The 21,657-nt window shown below is 36.5% G+C and overlaps 1 protein-coding gene across 2 annotated transcripts in view; it reads right to left on the bottom strand.

The window, feature by feature from the left end:
- GLG1 (golgi glycoprotein 1) overlaps positions 1–21,657 on the bottom strand; it is a 124,755-nt gene that overhangs the window by 31,107 nt on the left and 71,991 nt on the right. Inside the window, exons 2-8 of one of the 2 annotated variants that reach the window (XM_006878609.1) lie at positions 18,100–18,132; positions 14,500–14,586; positions 9,930–10,145; positions 4,078–4,281; positions 3,215–3,286; positions 2,236–2,419; positions 618–832 (exon numbers count right to left, since the gene is read on the bottom strand). In XM_006878609.1, coding sequence (XP_006878671.1) covers positions 618–832; positions 2,236–2,419; positions 3,215–3,286; positions 4,078–4,281; positions 9,930–10,145; positions 14,500–14,586; positions 18,100–18,132 — 1,011 coding nt within the window. The remainder of the gene's footprint in view (positions 1–617; positions 833–2,235; positions 2,420–3,214; positions 3,287–4,077; positions 4,282–9,929; positions 10,146–14,499; positions 14,587–18,099; positions 18,133–21,657) is intronic. The other variant, XM_006878610.1, reaches the window with a different exon arrangement.

Genomic DNA, 21,657 nt, shown 5'->3' with positions numbered 1-21,657 from the left:
AATGATTCTTTTTCCACTATCTAAAACTGAATGTAAAGCTTGGAGGTGAAAGAATGGCTATGTCCTTTCTATGTACAACCGTCATATTATCATGGTTCTGTTGTGATGTCAAATTGAAATTGACCTATATCATACCCTCCAGCAAGTTCTCAGAGGCAATAAATTTCACAAGAGGAGAGGCCCATCTTTCTCCTGCATAACAGGTGGTGGATTTGAACAGCTCTGCCTTAGAGTTAGCAGCACAGTTACTTACACCTAGGCCACCAGAATTCCTAAAACCAACACTATCAACTCACAAAAAGGAGATCAATTTCACAAGAATCTGTTTTCTTCATTCAAAATCTGTACATCAAATCTAGCCAGTTATTCTTTCTGTAGAAACTCTAAAAAACAAAGGATTTAAACTATATAAATGCAAACATGGACTCTGTAGAAAATTCCACATTCTTACTAGAAGATACCTGAAGAACTATTATTCCTTGTGTTGGTTCTTAATATCTTATGATCACTGTGATCACAAAAATGTCCTAGATAAAGCAAAGTGAGACAGAATTAAGAAGTGGTTCATTAGTTGATAAAGCATGGCATTAAAAATGACAATATAAAAATATCCTTACCGCCTGCTGGCAGTTCATTCCAAGGTCTCCCTTCTCCCCTCGAACTACTTTCATCAAACAATGCAGTGTTCGTCCTTTTCGATGTAATCCAGAACAGTGGTGTTCAATTTCCCCCCGACAGCTCAAGATAATCTCTGGACTCAGAGAAAAGTCTTCCATTAACATGCGTCGGTAGTCTAACATCTCTCCTTGGCATTCACTGCTCACCTGTCGCCCTAAATTAGGAGACAAGTGGTAATATTATGGAGAAGGAATATTCAGATTAGAATTACATGTTTAATCACATATCACATAGTTACTGTGGTCACTCGTTGCCAATGGGCTGGCATTAACTCATTGCAACACTAAGTACAGCAGAATGAAGCAGTATTTCGTCCTCAGTCATCTTCACAATAGTCTTCATTACTTTCAACATAACCAATGTGAGGTTCAGTCATAAATCAACAATTCATTTTCTTGGTACTACTTAGTAGCATTTTTCAATTATATGTATTACACTATAAAGTAATTTGCTTAACTTGTTGATGGAGATTTAGGTTTTTTCCAGTTTGGGGTAAAGCACTTTACTGTATGGATGAGAGTTTACAAAAATAAACTCTATTATTTTGGTTAAATATTTATGACTGTATGGCTAGGTCATATAGTAAATGTCTAAGAAGATAGCAAATTGTTTTCCAATGTGATTGTACCATTTTAAATTTCCTTCAGCAGCATGGGGTAGTTCCAGTGCCTCCAAATCTTTACCAATAATTTTCATCTTTTTAAGTATCAGCATCATTTATACCATTATTTAATAATCCATACCCTCTGCTCACTTATTTACTCAAGTCTTATTCTGTTCTTAGTTTACAGATTAAAAACATAAACATAATATTTTAAAAAGAAACAAAGGGATCAACAATCAACAAACATCAATTTTCCATTTTAGGAAGTTTGCCTAATATCTCAGTAACAATAAAAAGTTTCAAATCGCCTCCAAAATGTCCCTTTTGTGATATTCAACCCAAGACAATTGTCTCTAGTTGCTGGTTCACTACTTTTCAAGTTTAAGAGTTCACCACAATTTTCTACATAGTATATTGAGTTTTTCTTTTACTTAGCATTTTGATCAATAGTCAATTGTCCCGCAGCATTTCTTCAGTACAAACCAGGAATCTCACCTTCACAACCTGTAGCTGACAACCCTGACCAACAGTGCTTCCTAGTTGGTTCCTATATCAAACAAAGTCTGACTTTTTGTTTGAGAAGTCATTTTATGGGTCTGATCCTGTGAGAGCAATTGTTTAGTAATACAGCAACCTGAAAATCCTAAAATGTTGCAAAATAACCACTAAAAAACTCAAAATAATTGACTGGAACAATATACTCGTTTTCTCTTTAAGCCAAAAAGCAAAGAGAAATGAAACTGGGGATTTTCTTAGCTATGAGGTAGAGCCTTCAACAAGTTTATGGATAACAAGTCTTTTTATGGATATGGCTTTTAGAGGCTTATTTACAAAGAAAGGTTCCTTTTTAAATGAGAAGGCACGGAGTCAATATAGAGGGAACTTAGCATTTATAGATAAAGAAAAAATCTTTAGAATATGAATGTAAAAGGATAAAAAGATACATTTTTTACCTCTATGTACAGCCGACTCCAGACACATTAGAAGGTAGGAGAGCCTGGCTTCCCGTGACCGAGGAAGGTTCTCCACATTGCACCGGTATTTCTTTAAGTCACTCTTACAGGACTTGGCTAATGAATAACTGACCTTATAATCCTGGGCAATCAGCTTTTGGCGGGTTGTCAGTGCTTCTCGACACTGAGGAAAGAATGCAGCAAGAGAATTTGCAAAGCCATTTAAAGTTCAGCTGTTTACATGTGTCTTTAAGGCAGACACAGAGAGTTATTACAACCAAGTACATTAAAGATGCCCACAACTGTGGCTGTTATCAAAACGTCTATCTTTATAGTGCTAAACTAGTGTGGCAAGAGGCAGGAGTAAATGAGTGACAACAGGCCTAACAGTTTGGAAGTTCTAGTTCATCCTTTTTAAATACTGCAATTCAGCAGTAACAGGAAAAGATACTGAAGTGACAAACACTTCTTCAGCAACATAGGAAAGCAATGGTAGGATTGCAAAGCCAAGACAATTACTTTTAACAACTGGAAAAGATTCCTGCATTAATCTATAGACAGAAAACTAACAGTAAGCAGATAGTGCTGGAGACTAAAATGACCACTTATCTATGAAACACATTAGTCTGGTTACCCTGAGCTTCCTGAGATAAAGGGTTGCTCTCAGCGTGATCAGTTACCCTAAGCTTCTTGAGGCCACAGAGCTGGTGTCAGCCATTCTGATACAAAACTCTCTAATTTTACTCTTCTAACTAACTGGCATCTTGATAAAAAATAAAAAATTAGAACTTCATTTTCTTTGTTTATTCCAGATATAATTTGGTTCAACACCAAAATCCAAGTATAATACTTCTGAAAAGGGTAAAGATTATCAGTCATTTATATTCTGGTATGAACATAAAGAAAGATTGCTTGAGAGATTTTGCAAAAGCTTTTGAGGTATGAATCAGATATTGGCTTGTTTCACAGTAATACTTACTTTTTCACTCATAGATTCTTCAAATTTGTGGTTAAAGAGGCACTTATACACTCTGCCTTCACCAGCTTGTGTCTGTAGGAGAGAATACAAACGTTACATTCATAAGTAAAGCAGTTATGCTGGGTATTCGCCACCAGTTTTCAAGAGTATAACCGAGCCTTTGGAAAAATGACTCTGTCACTTATCAGCACTCTGCTGGTGACAGCAGATACTTCAAAACAGAGGGGAGAGTGGGAGTGTATCTTAGACCTTTTGCTTCCCTGGCTGTAAGAATTGAGGCTTTTCCTATTTAAAGTGTCAGAAAGCTGTCCTAGAGGATCTGCATGTAGTTCGCCACTAGCTGCAGGCTTCACCTCAGCAAACACACACACATACACACACGTGTGTACGGAGCTCTGATGATAGTGTGCTACCTGTTGGGCTGCTCAAGTAAAGGCAGGCGGTTGAAGTTACTCTTTCAGAGGCAGTTGCTTTCCATAAAGACCTAAAGCCTCAGAAACCTGATGGAGCGTTGCCAAGAGCTCAAAATGACTTGATGGCAGTGGCTTTGGGTTTAGATGTGTGTGTAGCAAAGTTTTAGACATAGAATACATGCAAGTAGGAGTTCAAGGTAAAATATGAGTCTAGACAAAGCAGTCTTCCAGGAACTGAAATTTGGAAATTATATGAGAAGAAAAAAAAATAACATGTGGAAACTGTTAGAAATGTGCACTAAAAGCTAAGTCACTCAAGGTAATCATCTATTAATATTTTCTGTTCCTCTGGAACCAACTCCATGTTCCATCTCAGAGGATTTGTGGTAATTTATATTATTTGAGGATATAGCATAAAAGTGTATTTTAAAAGCATCCGAGTTGACTCACATTTTCACAAAACCGTTCCCGATCATCTCGGCAAGCAAAATACAAATGCCGGTCTAAGTGGAAGTCATCTGAAGACAGCTCTGCTACCCGGAGAATAGCTTTCTTGCAGAGCTCAGAGACTTGAGTCTTGGGTTCACGTTCTTCTGCTTCTTTCACCAGGCCTTTCTCCAAGCACGACACTACCTCACCTTGTGAATGTGCATCCTAAAAATCACAAAGATGTCTCAAATCTTAAAACTCCCACAACAATGAGTGCCAAAGAAACACTTGATTAAAAAAAAAAATAGAGGAGGGGGGAATCCCTTTAACATTGTTAGCTTACTGACGTTCTGTCAAGAGATTAAGTAGGAATCAATCATCTTCCAAAGTTAAAGAAACTGTTTTTCCTAATCTTTTTGTTTGCCTATAATGAAAACTGCAACTGTTTTCTGTTTTATGAAAATAAAGTATCATTAACACTAGAAGCAGGAAACGGAACATTTTAAAGTTCAAAATACCAGAAAAATATTTTAAGAAATGAAGTAAGTCCAACATTCGAGAGGGATGCACAATAGAAGGTAGGGCTGTCTTTCTTACTAATAGATGCAGGTTGTAAAGATGAAATTCCTAGCTTTATTGAATAAATGGTGCTTAAATGACTAGTGATCAATATGCTAGGAGAAAGGATAAGAAAAGAAAGTCTTTTTCTTAGATGGACTCTTCCTATGCTCACTGTGTATGAAATAAAGTCTCAGTATCCTAGCTTCTAAGGAGCACTCTGGCTACAGTTCACACATATTTAAATCTTGTGTTGCTATAATTTATATATACAACATAATAATCATGAACAGAAGGAAAAAAAGAAACAAAGATAGCAAACAGTTTTCTGTCTACTGTTGTGGAAGGACTGGAAAAACTTCACTCCAAGAAGTAAAAAGGATAAGGTTCAGGATAGTATATAGAAATACAAAAATTACTTATCACCTATGAAAGAAAAGGGAGTGAACCTAAGATAGTATGCTGGCATTAGTATAAAGATATATTAAGAGTATATAAAAAAAATAAAGTGACTTAAAGACTAGAATCCCATCTAATGCTTAAAAACTTAGAATGATAAAAAAGGTTTTTGGGAAGAACAAATCTTAACTTGGGTAAAGAAATTTGAAAAAGGTAAAGAGGAGGAAAGTGGATACAAATTCCAGAAAAAATTTCTGGAATCTGTATTCAAGGATTCTTTATTTTCCCCTTCCACAGTTTTCAGTGAACTGTAAGCTTTCATGACTTTGGCTCACCTGGGCAAGGCCAATCTGTTTCCACATTGCAAAGGAAAAACAAATCAAAGGTAACAAAAAATTTTATACTTACTGGTCCTTTATATTATTGTGGTTTCAGAACCCTTGAAAAGTGGCTTTTCTAGCCATTGTGTTAGCCCTCATTGGAAGGCATGGTCTCCAGCTACCTTAACTGTGGACATATGGTCTTAAAAATTATCAACAACTATGGGACCCAATATAAGAGAGAGCATTTTCCACACTGTGGGGGACTGTGAAGACACTGTCAGTGTAGAGACCGTGGTAGAGAGAGGGTGAAGAGACTGTGGCGTGGTATAGCCAGAGGAACCCTGGAAGTGGAGCCCCAGTTAAAAGTTGATAAACTTTGCTGGATGACTGAAGAAACCAGATGAATATTTGTGCTGCTGACCTGAATCTGGACTTTCACTAATTAAGGAACTGTGTGTTGTTGTTAATCTGACTTGAGACCACTGAACTAAGCCTGTATTGCATTGTATGATATTCTTTGCCTTCCTCACTGACCAACTTATTTCCCTAGTAAATTCCACAACTGTAAGTAATGTCTGTGAGTGAATTTGCAACAAACATTGGACCCAATGATTGGTAGAAACAGCTATAGTAGTACAGGGGGGATGATGGCATGTCTGACCATGCAGCTATATGCACCGTGCTATGGATATTATTGGTGTTTTGTTTTGTTTTGCTATGGATATTATTGATATGACAGTTTCTCTTTACAAAGCAGACAGAACCCAGACTTGGCCTTCTCCATGTTACCACTGGCCCTTTTACATTTATCCATGAGATTAATATTAGCATTATTAATAACATTTAAAATACTCAATACAAACTTTCAGTAGCCTGTAATAAGGTATGGATATGGCCAACAGCTTTTAATCGAAGTCTATAAAACCATATATTTATAGGGGAGCTCTGGTGGCCTAGTGGCAAGGAGCTGCAACTACAATCCCAGAGGCGCACGGTTCGAATCCACCAGATGCTCTGCCGGGGAAGGAGGGGCAATCTCCTCCTATACCAGTCAGATCTGATTTGACAGTACACGCACACAAAATAATAAAATAAAATAAATTTTAAACAAAACAAAAAAAACCCCATATATTTACTTACAAGACTCTTGTAAGTAACTCTTGTAAGGAACTCTGTATTTTTATCAGAGGATCTGATTGGTGGCTGTGGACCATACCTTGAGAATCAGTCTTCTCAAGCATCAAAAATAGGTTAAAAATAATAGTATAATTGACTCAATTGACTGTTTTAGATTCAGATTCTAATACTGGCATTAGACAGTTAAAGAAAAAAAAATATCCATGTAATGAGTCTACCAAGTGTTTCCTTGTATATTGAGGGCTTATAATTGTTTTAAACATGCCACCAGTAAGATTAAATATTTAGGGCTATTACATTCCTTAATGGCTCCATTTGCTTCTTATTATATTTAGGGAAGCAGCAGCATGGTTTGAAAGCTCTCTAAGGATCTAAGATTTAATTTTAATCACAGCAATTGTGGCACCACATATTGATGTTAGATTATATCACTTCCATTAGATGTTTCCATTCACTGTCATTTTCAGATAGATAGTTTCTTCAAATTAAGTTACTTTAGGAATTCTTCTCAGTCCTTACAGTAACTTAGCTTTTTAGTTTGGCTGCTCAGCTTCCAGACTCCACCATCACCACCGGTGCCCCCTTTCTGTCAGTGAGGGACATCTATGAACTATGTCACGGTGCATAAACAGAGGGCAAAACAATAGATGGGTCTTATGATGTATATCCCAAAAGTGGATTAATGAAGGGCAGCATTTAATCTCCGATGCTACAAATCAGGCCACGTGAGTCATATAGCTGAAATATATGTAACTATCTGACCATAAAGATTACATGGCGAACTACCAAAAATTAAGACTAGCAAGGGCGATGATCTATTCTCCATACTTGTATATTAACTATGAAGCAATAAAATCAGTTAGCTTGAAGAGTTAAGTTACCAATTCACAGGTTAGACAAAGATCAAATGATTCAATAAATGGACATGATTTGGAAACTCTCTAATGAGATAACAGAATTGTTTTCCTCAAGCTACCACCAATAGTTGAATTTTTACCAGTCTAATGGGTTTCTTTCAGATTAGTACATAAAAACTCAGGTTTTATTTCTGCTACAAGCTAGTCTCTGTTCCAAAGTTTATATATATGGCAAATCACATCCTTTGCAGTCTACCTCCCTAGCTAAGAGGAAAAAGAATGTCTCCATTACTCAAAGTAATTGATTAAAATCAGAGAAAGATGAAATGGCATTAACTACTGAGTGAAGAGTATAAAAATAGCAATCATGTGGTGCACGCCTGCAATTAAGTTCTTTTATTAGGTATCATATTTTAATTTCTCTTCAGATTACATAAATTAGGCACAATTTAACTTTTTTTTAATACTTTTTTTTTTTAAATTTTTGTGTGCGTGTACCGTCAAATCAGATCTGACTGTTACAGGAGGAGATTGTCCTTCCTTCCCCGGCAGAGTATCTGGTGGATTCGAACCGTGCGCCTCTGGGATTATAGTTGCAGCTCCTTGCCACTAGGCCACCAGAACTCCCCACAATTTAACTTTTGAAGATTTGTCTTTTAATGGAAAAAATTCACTTAGGAAAACAAAATTCTAAGTTCTTCTTTGTTCTACAATTTATATATGTTAACATTTAGGCTAATGATGTTTTAAAAGTAATAAATTTACATATTCATAGAGTGTCAGAATAATAATAGATTAATCATGACCTCTGTTGTCCTCAAAGCCGGTCAGAATGTTCAAGCCTCCATAGCAGTAAATTTAAAAACTGACAAGTCAGTTCTTTTCTGTGATTGGTGGTTATTTCATAAATTTTTCATAAACTTTTCTGTGGTTGGTGGTTATTTTATAAATTTTTCAGGATGATTTGAAGTATCAGCACAAGTTTATCTCACTGTCCCAAAAAAGAAGGCCTTTGGAACTAAGTTTGGGGCCCAAGACAAGCAGAAACTACACCTAATGGGTGGAGGTATCAAAAGATAAAAATGATACAAATGTACAGTTTGATGGGCCATAGAAATTTTTGTTATAGAAGGCTGGGGGAAAAAAGTCTCCAGTTTTACCATGCTTTTAGGCTTAGCAGTACTATTTTCTGCAATCATTTCAGTTGCTATAGACTTATTTCAGTCTCAGGTATGCAAGTGAAAACAGGTTTTACTGTGACATAATCAGTGATCATCATGTTACAAAGAGAAGACAGTCACAGTAGTCTGCTCTATATCATGGAGTCCTGATCACACACGTGACAAAGCCTTCAGAAAGTGTGTCTCCTATGCTAATGTGAAGGTTTTCAAAAGAGCAAGGTCTAGGTTTGGGTATAATTTTCAATACCTTAAATAAAATCAAATAAGTGTCTCACTTCTCAGGCTAATTTAGCTGCTTTTGTGCCTCCACTTGAGTTAGCAGAGAAAAGAAGGGAAAAAAAATCTATCTTCATTATAAAAATTAGTCTTTTCTTTAGTTGCCTGAAAACCTTCTGTAAAACTTACAGAGCTCTCAGAGGTGCCAATGAAAAGGGATAGAAGCTTGTGCTGATATAAAGTTCTGGGTTTGAATCACAGTGCTAAACCTTTCATGTGAATTGGCTGCTCAGCTTCTAGACTCCACCATCACCACATGCCCCCTTTCTGTCAGTGAGGGACGTCTATGAACTATGTCCAGTGCATAAACAGAGGGCAAAACAATCGACAGGTTTTATGATGTATATCCCAAGAGTGGATTAATGAGGAGCAGCATTTAATCTCCGATGCTACACATCAGGCCACTTCTCCCACTAGCATCCATTATTTCCTAGAAACGTCTTTCATGTTTGCTAAGCAACTACTTTGGATCAGATCAAAATTCTACAGTGACCTCTGGATATGAGGCTAATAAAAAAAGATCAGATATAACTGAGGAGGAACTAACATGTTAGGTATTTATCTTCTTTTTTTGTTTTCCTGAGAAAACAATAATAATGTTATTTACAGAGTCCCATTCCTATAAAAAGTAGTTTCACATATCTCCATATTTTCTACAATTTAAATACTTCCCCTTCAAAGCTGCAGGGTAACTGGTGAATTTGTTTAACAATATTTTTAAAAATCTTTATGGTAGTAGTAAAGCGGATGCCTGGTAGTACAATGGCCAGGTGTTTAGGTGTTAACGGAAGGATAGCTGTTTGATCCCGAGAACAGTAACAGAACTCCAGCCTTTCCCACTCTAAGTACTTTCCCTATAAGACTATGAAAAATCTTTCCAGGGGAACCACTAACTGGTCTAGTATTTTCAAAGACAGTATTATTCTTATCAGATATTAATTTCTCTATTCTCTGACACAGGAGTGATATATTTTGTTATCTAAATAGATGAAATGCATCCTTGGCACTACTGGGTAATAATTTCTTGAAGTTTAACTTTAAGGTTCCCTCCAGCCTAGATTTTCCCCATGCAGTTTCCATAAAGCTTTCGTTCATCGAGCTCTTACTATCCCTTTGGTGAAGTCAATGTGGTAGATAGATACCTTTTCTCCAAGTCGAATGCTGCCACACTTGAGAATGTTGATGTCATTTTTGCAGTCATCCATGAAGCCACAGATCAGCCGATAGTCACTGAAAATGATGGCTGTCATCTTGGTGATGTACTGATGGCACTGATACTCAGTGATGTTACCTCTGTGATCCACCAAGCAGGAAACCAAGTAACCTTTCCCAACAGGTTCATCAGCACATTCTTTAATCTGGTCAAAACAAAGTGGATGATTTACACAAATATCTCATGAGCATATCACCAAGCAACTGTCATGAAAGAGAAAATCCCTTATTTTCCTATTCATTTCCATTCATTTCTCCATCTGGGAGAGAAAAAGACTGCCTACTTGAAAGGAAAATATTTAGAAATACTTCTGCTTTAGTGAAAAAATAGTGTGCCGTATATACTGAGTTTGTTACGCCTAGGAAATACGTGATTAGCATGTTTTGCGAGAAAATTCATGACCAAATGCTTGGATAGAATGATTTCTAAATGGAATAAGACGACTTTTTTTAACACTTAAAGCTTTTGGATGGTCCTTGCTTATAGTAGACAATGAGGAGATGGATCTAGGGAGCAGGTCTGGAAAACAGGTGGAGAACTCAAGCCTAGCTTCATGGCCCAAGCCAAACTCCATAGCAAATTATTATTAGGTAAACCTCAAGGCCAAGGGGAGGAGAAAAGGGAAGCCATTATATTACTTCTTGACATGGTATTAATGTGTTTTGAATTAACTATGGGCTTGAACAGAACTCAAGCTTAACCACTGTGGTCTGGAACTGAAACATGTTCAAAATGATGTTTAGTGCAGTCTGGCGAGAAATTTGGGAAGGGGAGGGCAAACTTAATTTGTGTGGCTTAGACATATGATCTAGTAGATCAAGCAGAGTGATTCCATATGGTTAGTATTACTGCAAAGCATATTCCAAACCACAAATGGTAATTAAGCAAATTAGACCCAAAATACTTCAGTTGGGATATAAAAAGTGAAATCAACCTATAGGTTTCTAAGCTTGAGCTATAGAACAGAAAAGATTATTTGGGGAACGTCTAATGTACTTCAAGAAATTAAAAACAAGCCAAAATAACAATTTTAACAAAAGAAATGAGACAGATGTAAATGTGCATTTTAAATATAAATTAGAAGGGAGTGTTTTGTTTTTTAAAAACAATAGAGGTAGACTATTGTCCTACAGTCTCTCCCTTAAACAAACGTAACATACAGTGCAAAACAAATATAGCCTCCTTTTCCAAAAGATACAGCTACACACTAATTAGGCTTTGGATAACGAGATCTCTTCTTTTCATATAACTCTACTATCAAATCCAGACAAAGCCAAAAATTCAGTGCAAGACAGAAAACCTTGTTTGGAAACCTAAGAACTTAAGGAAATAGTCTCACATTATAGTCAAGGTGAACATGATTATTGTAGGATAATCTTATTAAATTGTGATGCCTAAGAAAACTACAATTATACGTCCAGGGGAAGATTTCCTTAGGCTGAACAGAGATGAGTTTTTAAAGGGGAGGAAAGGAAAAATAACTCAAAAATTCCAGCATTTATAATGCAACCACAGGGGAAAAAAGTATAAAGAGCAGGACTAATGGCACAGATCTCGAATGGAGACATATTCACACAAGGCCCAACACTGGCCAGTAATAAAAGAAAACACCAAGAGAACATTTTAAATTAGTGTCTCAGTAAGAAATTAAATGACTAAAATGAATTCATTTCAATCATGTGAGATATTACTGAAGCACAGGGATGTAGTCTTTTTTTAAAGACTTGATTTTAAAAAGAAAACTTCTATATCACAAAGAGATATAGAAGGAATACAAGCTGAGGGCTTATTTGGTGGGTTAGTATCTTGGTTAAGGGCTATGGGAAAAGGAGTCTTGGAGTAAATCAAACTGTCAAAAGGATGAGCTTATCGATGCTGTTCGTGACCCAATGCACAACAGCTCTGAATCCTGCTCTATCCTGAGCCAATCTCACTATCTCTGACAAATCTACTCTTACTACCCCAATTACTGTGTCAATCCATGTCCTCAGAGATCTTCCTTTGCTGTGCTGTCCCTTGATCCTTCCAAGCATGATATCCTTCTCCAAAGATTGATCCCTCCTAGCTACACGCCCAGAGTACGTGAGACAGAATCTCAAAATCCTTGCCTCCAAGGAGCAGCTTGGTTTTACTCTCTCCCAGACAGGCCTGACAGTTTTCCTGTATGTTCAATACTCTTCTCCAGCACCACAGCTTAAAGGCATCAATCTTTCTTTCTTACAGGTCATCCTTGGTCATTGTCTAGTAAGTAACTGCAAGGACCATGGCCTGGGTCACACTCACTTTAGTCTCATCCTCGCTCATCAGCACTCTGGAGAGGTCCGTGACAGCAGACTTTCCTAATGCAATTCATCTTTTGAGTTCTTGACTTCTGGTGCTCAGAGTTTTGATTGTGGAACTGACCAAGTTGAAACTGTTAACAATTTCAATCTCTTCTCCATCTATCATGATGCCGCCAATGGGCCCAGGGGTCAAAAATCTGTTTTCTTTATGTTCATCTTCAATCCATATTATAAACTACAGTCCCTGACTCTCTGCAGCAAATGCTTCAGCCCCCCCCCCACCCCAACCCCGAGTTTCAGCAAGTAAGATTATGTCATCTGCATAATGCAGGCTGTAGATGAGTCTTCTTTTTTTATTTTTTTTAAGCAGACTCAGAGCTGATCTTCCATTAGCTCTTTTAGAAAAATTATTATTAATTTTAATGAAAATTTACAGAGACTTTGGGTTTCCACTCATTCATTGTTGCACTTTTCTCCCTGCCCAGCCTGCCACCCCAGTACACTCTTCTCTCTGAAAAAGAAAAATTCTTTCATTGTTACACAATCCCTCTCCCCAAGTCCATTCCACTATGCAGCTTTTGTTCTGGACTTCTGTTATGACAATAATACATAATCACATATCCGTTTTAAACAGTTTTCTCCCTCATCTGTTTCAATCCAGCATACATTATTTATCCCATCTTTCTCAGTCTCCCCCTAACCCCAATGTCAGTCAGTCCTATTTTATAACAGTGGCACTATGCAGTATTTGTTCTTTTGTGACTGAGACATTTCACTCAGCATAATGTCCTCCAGGGTCACCCATTTTGGATAATATTGCAAGAGTTCCTTGTTTTTCAGTGCAGCATAGTATTCCATTGTGTGAATATATCACAGCTTCTCTATCCATTCGTTTGTTGATGGGCACTTAGGTTGTTTCCAACTCATTGCTACTGTGAACAAAACCACAATAAACATGGGTGTGCATATATCTGCTTGGATGTCAGTTATGGTCACTTTGGAGTCTTCTTCCAATCCTGATGCCACATTCCTCCTCATAAAGTCCAGCCTCTTTAACAATATGTTCTGCAGAACACTGAAAAGATCTAGAGACAGGACACATCCCTGACACACTTCCTTTCTGATTTTGAACCATGCAGTGTTTCCTTGCTCTGTTCTAAGAACTGCCTCTTGGTCCAAGTATACAGGTTTCACAAGAGCACAATCAGGTGTCCTAGGATTCTCATTCTTCTCAAGATGAGCCACAATTTGTTGTGATTCACACAGTCCAATGCCTTTGCATAGTCAATGAAACACAGACATTCCTAGGCCAGGTGCTGATTGTGGAACAAATCATCAACTAGCCATGCAAGTTCAAACTGAAGCCAAAGAGTTTGTAGATAGGCTACCATTTATAAGGTCTATGGTTCAAATACATCAGATGTTCTACAGGAAAAGATGAGCATTCTCTTCCCATGCTATTTAATGACTCTGAAAATGCCATAGAAGGTTGGCTATGAGTTGGTTTTGATTCAATGGCACATACTCTTGATTCTGGAGTAGAACAATAGTAATGTTTCTCTGTGATTCCCTAGTATGCAGAAATCTCTGGCTTCCTGGAATTCCTGTTAGTTGTTTGAAAAAAGAACAAACTAGCAAATATTAAGATTTTCACTGTTTGTTGACATTCAATTAAGATCATTTTTTAAATTTCCATTAACTTTTGATAATTTTTATTATTACTATATTTCTATATCTATTTTGTAAGAATATACATACTCTTTTATAATGCGCTTATTATTTGAAGAATACGCTTCTATGACTCAACTAACTTAGCTGCATAGACAAAAAATGAAGCCGATTCCTAGGACTCCAGGGGGAACACCACTTAGATATACCACAAACACGTGCAAGCAAGGTAAGCAAGGAATAACATAAGTGTTATAATACATACAGAAATATGTAAGTTTTTTCTGGGCTCTAAAAGAGTCTGATTTTTAATATGCCAATGTCAACAGCATCCTACTCAAAGTGACCACTTAATTACATCTTCCCTCCTATCTTTCAACCAATATTAGACATGAATTCCATGAAAAGTCAAGTCACTGAGTCCTTTTATGATTAAAATTTTTTAAAGATTAAAGTCACTGATTCTTTTATGAGTAGTCTCATCCACAGATTTTATTTCATTTTCTCTTGTAAGCCATTAAAAGCTCTCCAAATTCCTTTACTACCTACCTCTGATATGGTAGATTTACAAACTTCTCTTGCCACAGATTCAAATTTGGGATCTGTAGTTAGGTTCAATTTATAGTTCCATAACAACTAAGTACAAAAGAAAGGAAAAATCTCCAGTTAGAATGATATTAAATTTATCATCAACAGTTGCTATAAATATGATTCCATCGCACAGAATCTGATAAAACACATATACACTAAGTTAAAGATACTAAAATAAAGATGCCATATATTCATAGATAAAACAAAGAAGCTATGCAGGCAAAATTGGGAAACAGTGTAGGAGAAACTTAGTTCTGATTAAAAGAAATCTCAGTTTTCTTACATCTTCAGAAATAGAGATGAATCCAATAATTCAAAAGATATGGTTAGAATTTAGACAAATACACTTTTATCTATGAAATAACTATTACCAATTAATTACACCATTAATACATGACCACTAAATTTTGAAATTAAAACAAAATTCTTTTATTACTATTTTTAAAATTCAGATGATTCTACTTGTGCGTGTATAAATGAAAGCCAAAGACTGACCAAAGTATTACTCCCTCTCTCTTCTTTTCTAAGTGATTTATTTCTGATATATCACCATTTCTTTTAAGAAAGGGTGGGGGAAAGGGAGCACTGGTGGCCTAGTGGCAAGAAGCTGCACTGCAATGCCAGAGGTATGCATTTCAAATCCACCAGATGCTCTGCTGGAGAGGGAGGAGCAATTTCCTCCTGTACCAGTCAGATCCGATTTGATGGTACACACAAAAAAACAATAAAATGTAAAAAAAAAGAAAGAAAAGGTGGGGGAAGTAAAGCTACCTGGTAGCTCAAGATATACAGAAGTAAAAAAATGTCAGAAATATTATCAATACAAAACAAGCTGTGAGTAGGTAAGAAACTGATCTCCTCTTTCTCAGCTATTTATATCATTTGACAGTCTTTAAATTTTAATTTGGGAATTGACATGTTATTACGATGGGCATAAATTTCTTTATAACAGGATTCCGCTCACAAACAAAGATTCCTCTCAATTATGATAATACTGTCAAACGCTAAGCATTCTATCTCTCTTACCTTCTATTTCATTTTTATTGATATTTAAGGAACATACCATAAAATTCATCATTTTAAAATGTATGACTCAATAGTTTTTCCATATATTCACAAAGTTGTGTGATATCACCTATTTCTAATTTGAGAACATTTTCTTATATAAACAGAAAACCCATACTCATCTGCAGTCATTCTCATTCCTCCCTCACCCCACTTCGTCCCTAGCAACCATTAATCCTCTTTCTGTCTTCATGGATTTGCCAATTCTGGATTTGTCATATAAATGGGATTATACAATACATGGTCTTCTGTGTCTGGTTTTCAAGGCTCCAATATGTTGTAACATGTATCAATCCTTCAATATCTTTTATTGCTAAATAATTGTATGGCTGTGTCACTATTTATCTATCCATCAGCTGATGGACATTTGGGATTTTTCTGCTGTTTAGCTATTATGAATAACGCCGTATAAATATTCATGTCTATGCTTTCTGTTGTGTGTGAGCGTACGTTTTCAATTCTCCTGGGTGTATATTAAGGAGAGGAACTGCTGGGTCGTGTCTGCTGTTTTCTACAGCAGCTACACCATTTTACATTTCCGCCAGCAATGTATGAGAATTCTATTTTCTCCATATCCTCACCAATACTTGCTACTTTTGGTTGTTTTGATTATAGCAATCCTAGTGCACGTACAAGGGAGCTCTGGTGACTTAGTGGTAAGGAACTATGCAGCCAACGCAAATGTACATGGTTTGAATCCACCAGCCACTCTGTTGTAGAAAGATAAGCAATCTCCTACCATATGATTTATTACTGCCTCTGAAAACCCACCTTTGGGTCAGTTCTGACTCAGTGGTACAGAACACCATCACCACCACACGTGCAGTGCTATCTCAGTGTGGTTTCGATTTTCATTTCCCTAATGACAAATTAGGGAGCTCTAGTAGCCCAGTGGTAAGAAACTGTGCTGCCATCTGTGTGATTAACTGTTTCTGAAAACCTGCTGGAGGGTCAGCTATGGGTAGGTTCTGAGTCAAAGGCTCACAACAACAACAACGAAGTCAACGATGAACTAGGGAGCTCTGGCGGCTTGGTGGTAAGAAGTTGTGCTGCCAACTCAAAAGCATGAGGTTAGAATCCATCCCCTGCTCTACGAGAGAAGGACGGGCAGGCTCCTCCCATGCAGTTGACTGCTCTGAAAATCCACTGGAAGGTCACCTACAAGATGGTTCTGATCCGACAGTACACAACAACAGTGACAAACTATTGACAACTGTTCATGTGTTTATTCCCTATTTGTGTATCTTCTTACAAATTCTTTGTTAGAATTAACTCTACAGCAGTGGAGTGGTGTTTATTTTGGATGTTCCAACTAAACTTTAAGGATAAACAGGTGATGAACTGGATTTGTGTCAGTTTCTAGACTTCTGGGCGACAGAGTGATTCCTTTGCTAGCCATGTGTTTATCAAATTTTTTTTTTTTGTATTTGCGAGCTGGATACAGGAAAACACTTTATTCATTTCCTCACCTTTAATTATGAGGAAAAATACATTATTTCTTTTTCTTTCCTTGAGAACAGTCTTGTACGTTTAATCGCAGATTCTATTAAAGAATATACCCATTTTTCAACTGTGTTTTTTCTTCATTTGACTGCTTTTGGAGACAATTTTAATGCAGTCAGATTTACAAATGCTTTTCTTTACATCTTTTAAAAGCGATAACATGTTTTAAAAAACAACTTCTTTTTGTCCATGTTTTCTTCTAGTGCTCTTGCTATTTTAGTTAGTACCTTCATCTCTGACCTACCTAGATCTTCCAGTCAACCTTAATAATCAATTTGCCTCTTTATTCTTCCCTTTCCCATCACCTGGAAGGCAGAGTTGACTCCTGTCAACTCATCTTTGAAGATTCAGATCAAGTATTATTTCTCCACCATTAAGTTTGTCTTGATATCAACCTACCAATGAAAATCCCCTAACCCTGTAAAGACTTCTATAAAGCACTGATTACTTACTTCCAGAACAGACCTGATATCCAGAGAGTATCCTTTTAATGTAAGACTTTACATAATATATGTATATATCCAATTAAATGCTTTTTATCAATCATACTATTTCTGGAGTTCTTATCTGCTCTATTACTGGAATTCTTATCTGCTAACTCTAATACCTATCTCTATCTTCAAGGTCTGTCTTCGTTTGTTTCTGGTTCCCACCATTATATGCTTGGCATATTAAGAGATGACTGATGATGAAAGAAAAGAATTTCTTCAAAATAAAGTATCCATGTGTGTCTAAAAAAAGCTGTAAACTTACTAAGCAGATATGGTAGCTGTGACTGAAGAGAAATTTAAGCTCAAGGACATAAATATAATCTAGCAAAACCTGCTGGTTCCTACAACAGAGAGGTATCTGAAGATTTTACCATGGTGCTTTACCAAAGTTTATCCTATGAAAACATAAAGTTTCCTAGAGCAACAAGAAAAACATCCCAAAAATCTGTCATCACATATATAATGCACATATGGTGAAGTACATAAAATCCATACTTACATGATTGCAATCTGAAGAAATTTCATTTTCAGGCTAGAAGGGGGAGAAAAAGAATGTTTTTTTAAAAAGTGAAAGCTTTTCAAGTTTTCAGACATCACCAAAATACACATGAAACATAAATGTGAATATTCAACAAAATTGTGTTTCTTTTAATGTAAGAAATATAAAAGAAAAAAAAGAAAGAAAATAAAGCTTGTATCTCTTTCAAGATGCTAGGGAGAAATATGTCAGAGAGTTAGGTGAGGCACATGCTTCTGAATGATCTTATCTGGAAACTGGGAGAATGGAGAAACAATGTACCTAAGGAGATAAAGCACTTGTACCACAAGTGTCTTTATATGATAATTTATAACTCTGAAAATAAAGAGACACTGTTGCCAATGAGGGAAGCTACAGAATGTGTAAGAAGGCATTAAGGACATTTCTTTACTATTTTGCAACTTCTCCTGAGTTTAAAGCTATTTTTAAATGAAAGTGTTAAAAAAGAAATTGGAAATTACACACATATATACAGGGCTAAACAATTTTATTTAAAAAAAAACAAAGCCAAGTATATAATTTTTCAAGTCTATGATAAGAAAAATGGGCTAGGTTTTGTCCAATACTGTATAGCTTTGTATTACATAGGTTCTTTTGTTTTCTTAATCATACCTTTAAAGAAAATATAATTGCAGGAATATACACCACAAGCAAGCAACAATCCCTTTGAGTTTTGACAGTGTTTAAACCTTTTTATAAGAAAAAAAAAATTAAACCTCTTTACACAAAGTAAGTACTACATGACTTATATGAAATGTTACCAATTATGACTGTAAAGAGCAGAATTTGAAAAAGAAAAAGACGTTTTGTTTCAGGATAAAGATGCAACAATAAATATTAAATATCACAAAGGAAAGCAGCCACATTGAGCATAATTTCAGGAAAAGGTTTTCAGGAAACTAAGCATTTCACTGCAGAATTTAGTAGCCATTAACACCAATATACATATTCATTTTCATATTTAGTTAAAAATATGATATTAAGACTGCCATCCTACTTTAATGTAGAAGGTAATCATAAGACTCGGTGGCAAAAAAGGAGCCAAGAAGAAAGTGGTTGATCCATTTTCTAAGAAAGATTAATGTGATGTAAAGGCACTATCAATATAAGAAATACTGGGAAGACACTCGTCACAAAGACTCAAGGAATCAAAATTGCACCTGATAGACTCAAGGATCGTGTTTTTGAAGTGAGCCTTGCTGATACTCAAAATTACGATGTTTCATTTAGAAAATACAAGCTAATTTCTGGGGATGTTCAAGGCAAAAACTGCCTCACAAACTTTCATGGCATGGATCTTACTCGTGACAAAACGTGCTCCATGGTTAATAAATAAATGGCATACCATGATTGAAGCTCATGTTGATGTCAACATGGTCTATCTACTTCATCTGTTTTGTGTTGGTTTTACAAAAAAACCCCAAAAACACCCCACAACAATCAGATTTGAAGACCTCTTATGCTCAGCAGAAAGAGGTCTGCCAAATCTGGAAGAAAATGATGGAAATCATAACCAAAGAGGTTCAGATAAATGACTTGAAAGAGATGGTCAATTTCAGACAGCTTTGGGAAAGACACAGAAAAGGCTTGCCAATCAGTTTATCCTCTCCATGATGTATTTGTTAGAAAAGTAAAAATGTTAAAAAAAAAAAAAAGTGAAAATGTTGAAGAAGCCCAAGTTTGAATTGGGGAAACTCTTGGAGCTTCATGGTGAAGGTGGTCGCTCTGGAAAAGCTACTGGAGATGAGACAGGTGCCAACGTTGAACGAGCTGATGGCTATGAATCACCAGTTCAAGAATGTTCAAAATTCAGACTTTTAATAATGACAAATAAAAATTATTACTGGGGGAGGAAGTAAGACTGTAAGATACCATTTTTGAACTCTCTCTTGTGTAAGAAAAGACACACCGTTAATTTAAGGGCTCTTTCTGAGTTTCAGTTATCACTATGCACACCATGAGTTACTCTTCTAGATATGAGATTCTCCAACCAAAAAAAGGTAACAATATAGGTATATCAATAAAAGGGAAGCTCTAGTGACCTTGTGGCTAAGGAACTGCACTAACAACCAAAAGGCAGACATGTGAATTCATCAGCTGCTCCATGGAAGAAAGATAGACAGTATCCTCCCATGCAATTTACTGCCTCTGAAAACTCTGGAGGTTCAGTTACGGGTTAGGCCCAACTCACCGACACACAACAACTTTGTAATTTAGAAAACTCTGGTAGCTCAGTGGGAAGAAGTTGTACTGCCAACCCAAAGGCATGTGGTTCAAATCCACCTCTGCAAAAGAAACATGCACAATCTCCACCTGTGTGATTTACTGCCTCTGAAAACCTGCTGGAGTCAACTCTGGGTCAGTTCTGACTCAGTGGAACACAACAATGACGACTTTGTATTTTTCTTTGCGTTTTGTAGATCTTTATTTTGTTCCTTTGAACGACTACTGTCTCCTTTGATTTTTAAGGTACTTTAACAATCTCTGCTATTTGTGATACCACTTAGAAATTCTCCATAGCTGTACAGTTCCATGAATCTCTGAAGCCTAATACTTTTGTGTTGTGGTTGTATGACACTGAAGTCAGAAATGATTCATAACTGACACTCTAGCAGTAGCAGGTTTTCAGAGACAGTAATTCCCACGAGAGAAGACTGCCCATCTTTCCCCCATGAATACTACAAAGCCGTATCTCCAATGATGGAAACAGCAACAGTGCCAGGATAAGTTCACTCCACAGACAGCATAAAATGACAATGCTGTGATTTAGCATCCAACCATTTGATAAGGTACTAAAGTACAGAAATTTTTAAGGAGGAGAAACAGATGTGGGTGCTGACAAGGGTTTTGTTATCAGTTTGCAACATTCTGTGACACACACAACAAATCAAATTATTTAATAGGTATCTATTTGATTTCATACCACCTGAATTTCAGAATCATCTCAGGAACAGGTTTGAGGCCTTGAACACTAATGAGCAAAGACCAGATGAGTTGTGGGAGGATGTCAAAGATATCATTCAGGAAGAGTGTAAACGGTCATTACAAAGACAGAAGAGGAAGAAAAGACCAAAATGGATGTCAGAAGAAACTCTGAAGATTGCACTGGAGCGTAGAGAAGCCAAAGCACAAGGAAGAATTCAAGATACTAAAGAGCTGAACAGAAGATTCCAAAAGGCTGCTCGGAATGACAAAGCAAAATACTACAATGAAATGTGCGAGGAGCTAGAGTCAGAAAATCAAAAGGGCCGAACTCGCTCAGCATTTCTTAAGCTCAAGGAACTGAAGAACAGATTCAAACCTAGAGTTGCTGTAATCAAGGATGCTTTGGGCAGAATATTAAATGATCCAGGAAGTATTAAAAGAAGATGGAAGGAATAGACGGAGTCATTATATAGAAAGGAATTGGCAGATACAGAGGAATTTAAAGAAATAACATATGAGCAAGAGCCTATGGTGATGAAGGAAGAAGTTCAAGCTGCTTTGAAGGAAGTAGCAAAAAATAAGGCCCCAGGAATA

This window comes from Elephantulus edwardii, unplaced genomic scaffold (genome assembly GCF_000299155.1).
Source record: "Elephantulus edwardii isolate Elephantulus edwardi_28Jun2011 unplaced genomic scaffold, EleEdw1.0 scaffold00001, whole genome shotgun sequence".
In the NCBI taxonomy this organism is placed as follows: Eukaryota; Metazoa; Chordata; class Mammalia; order Macroscelidea; family Macroscelididae; genus Elephantulus; species Elephantulus edwardii.
Note: the sequence above shows the minus strand (reverse complement) of the source record. Positions and strands in the feature narration are given on the sequence as shown.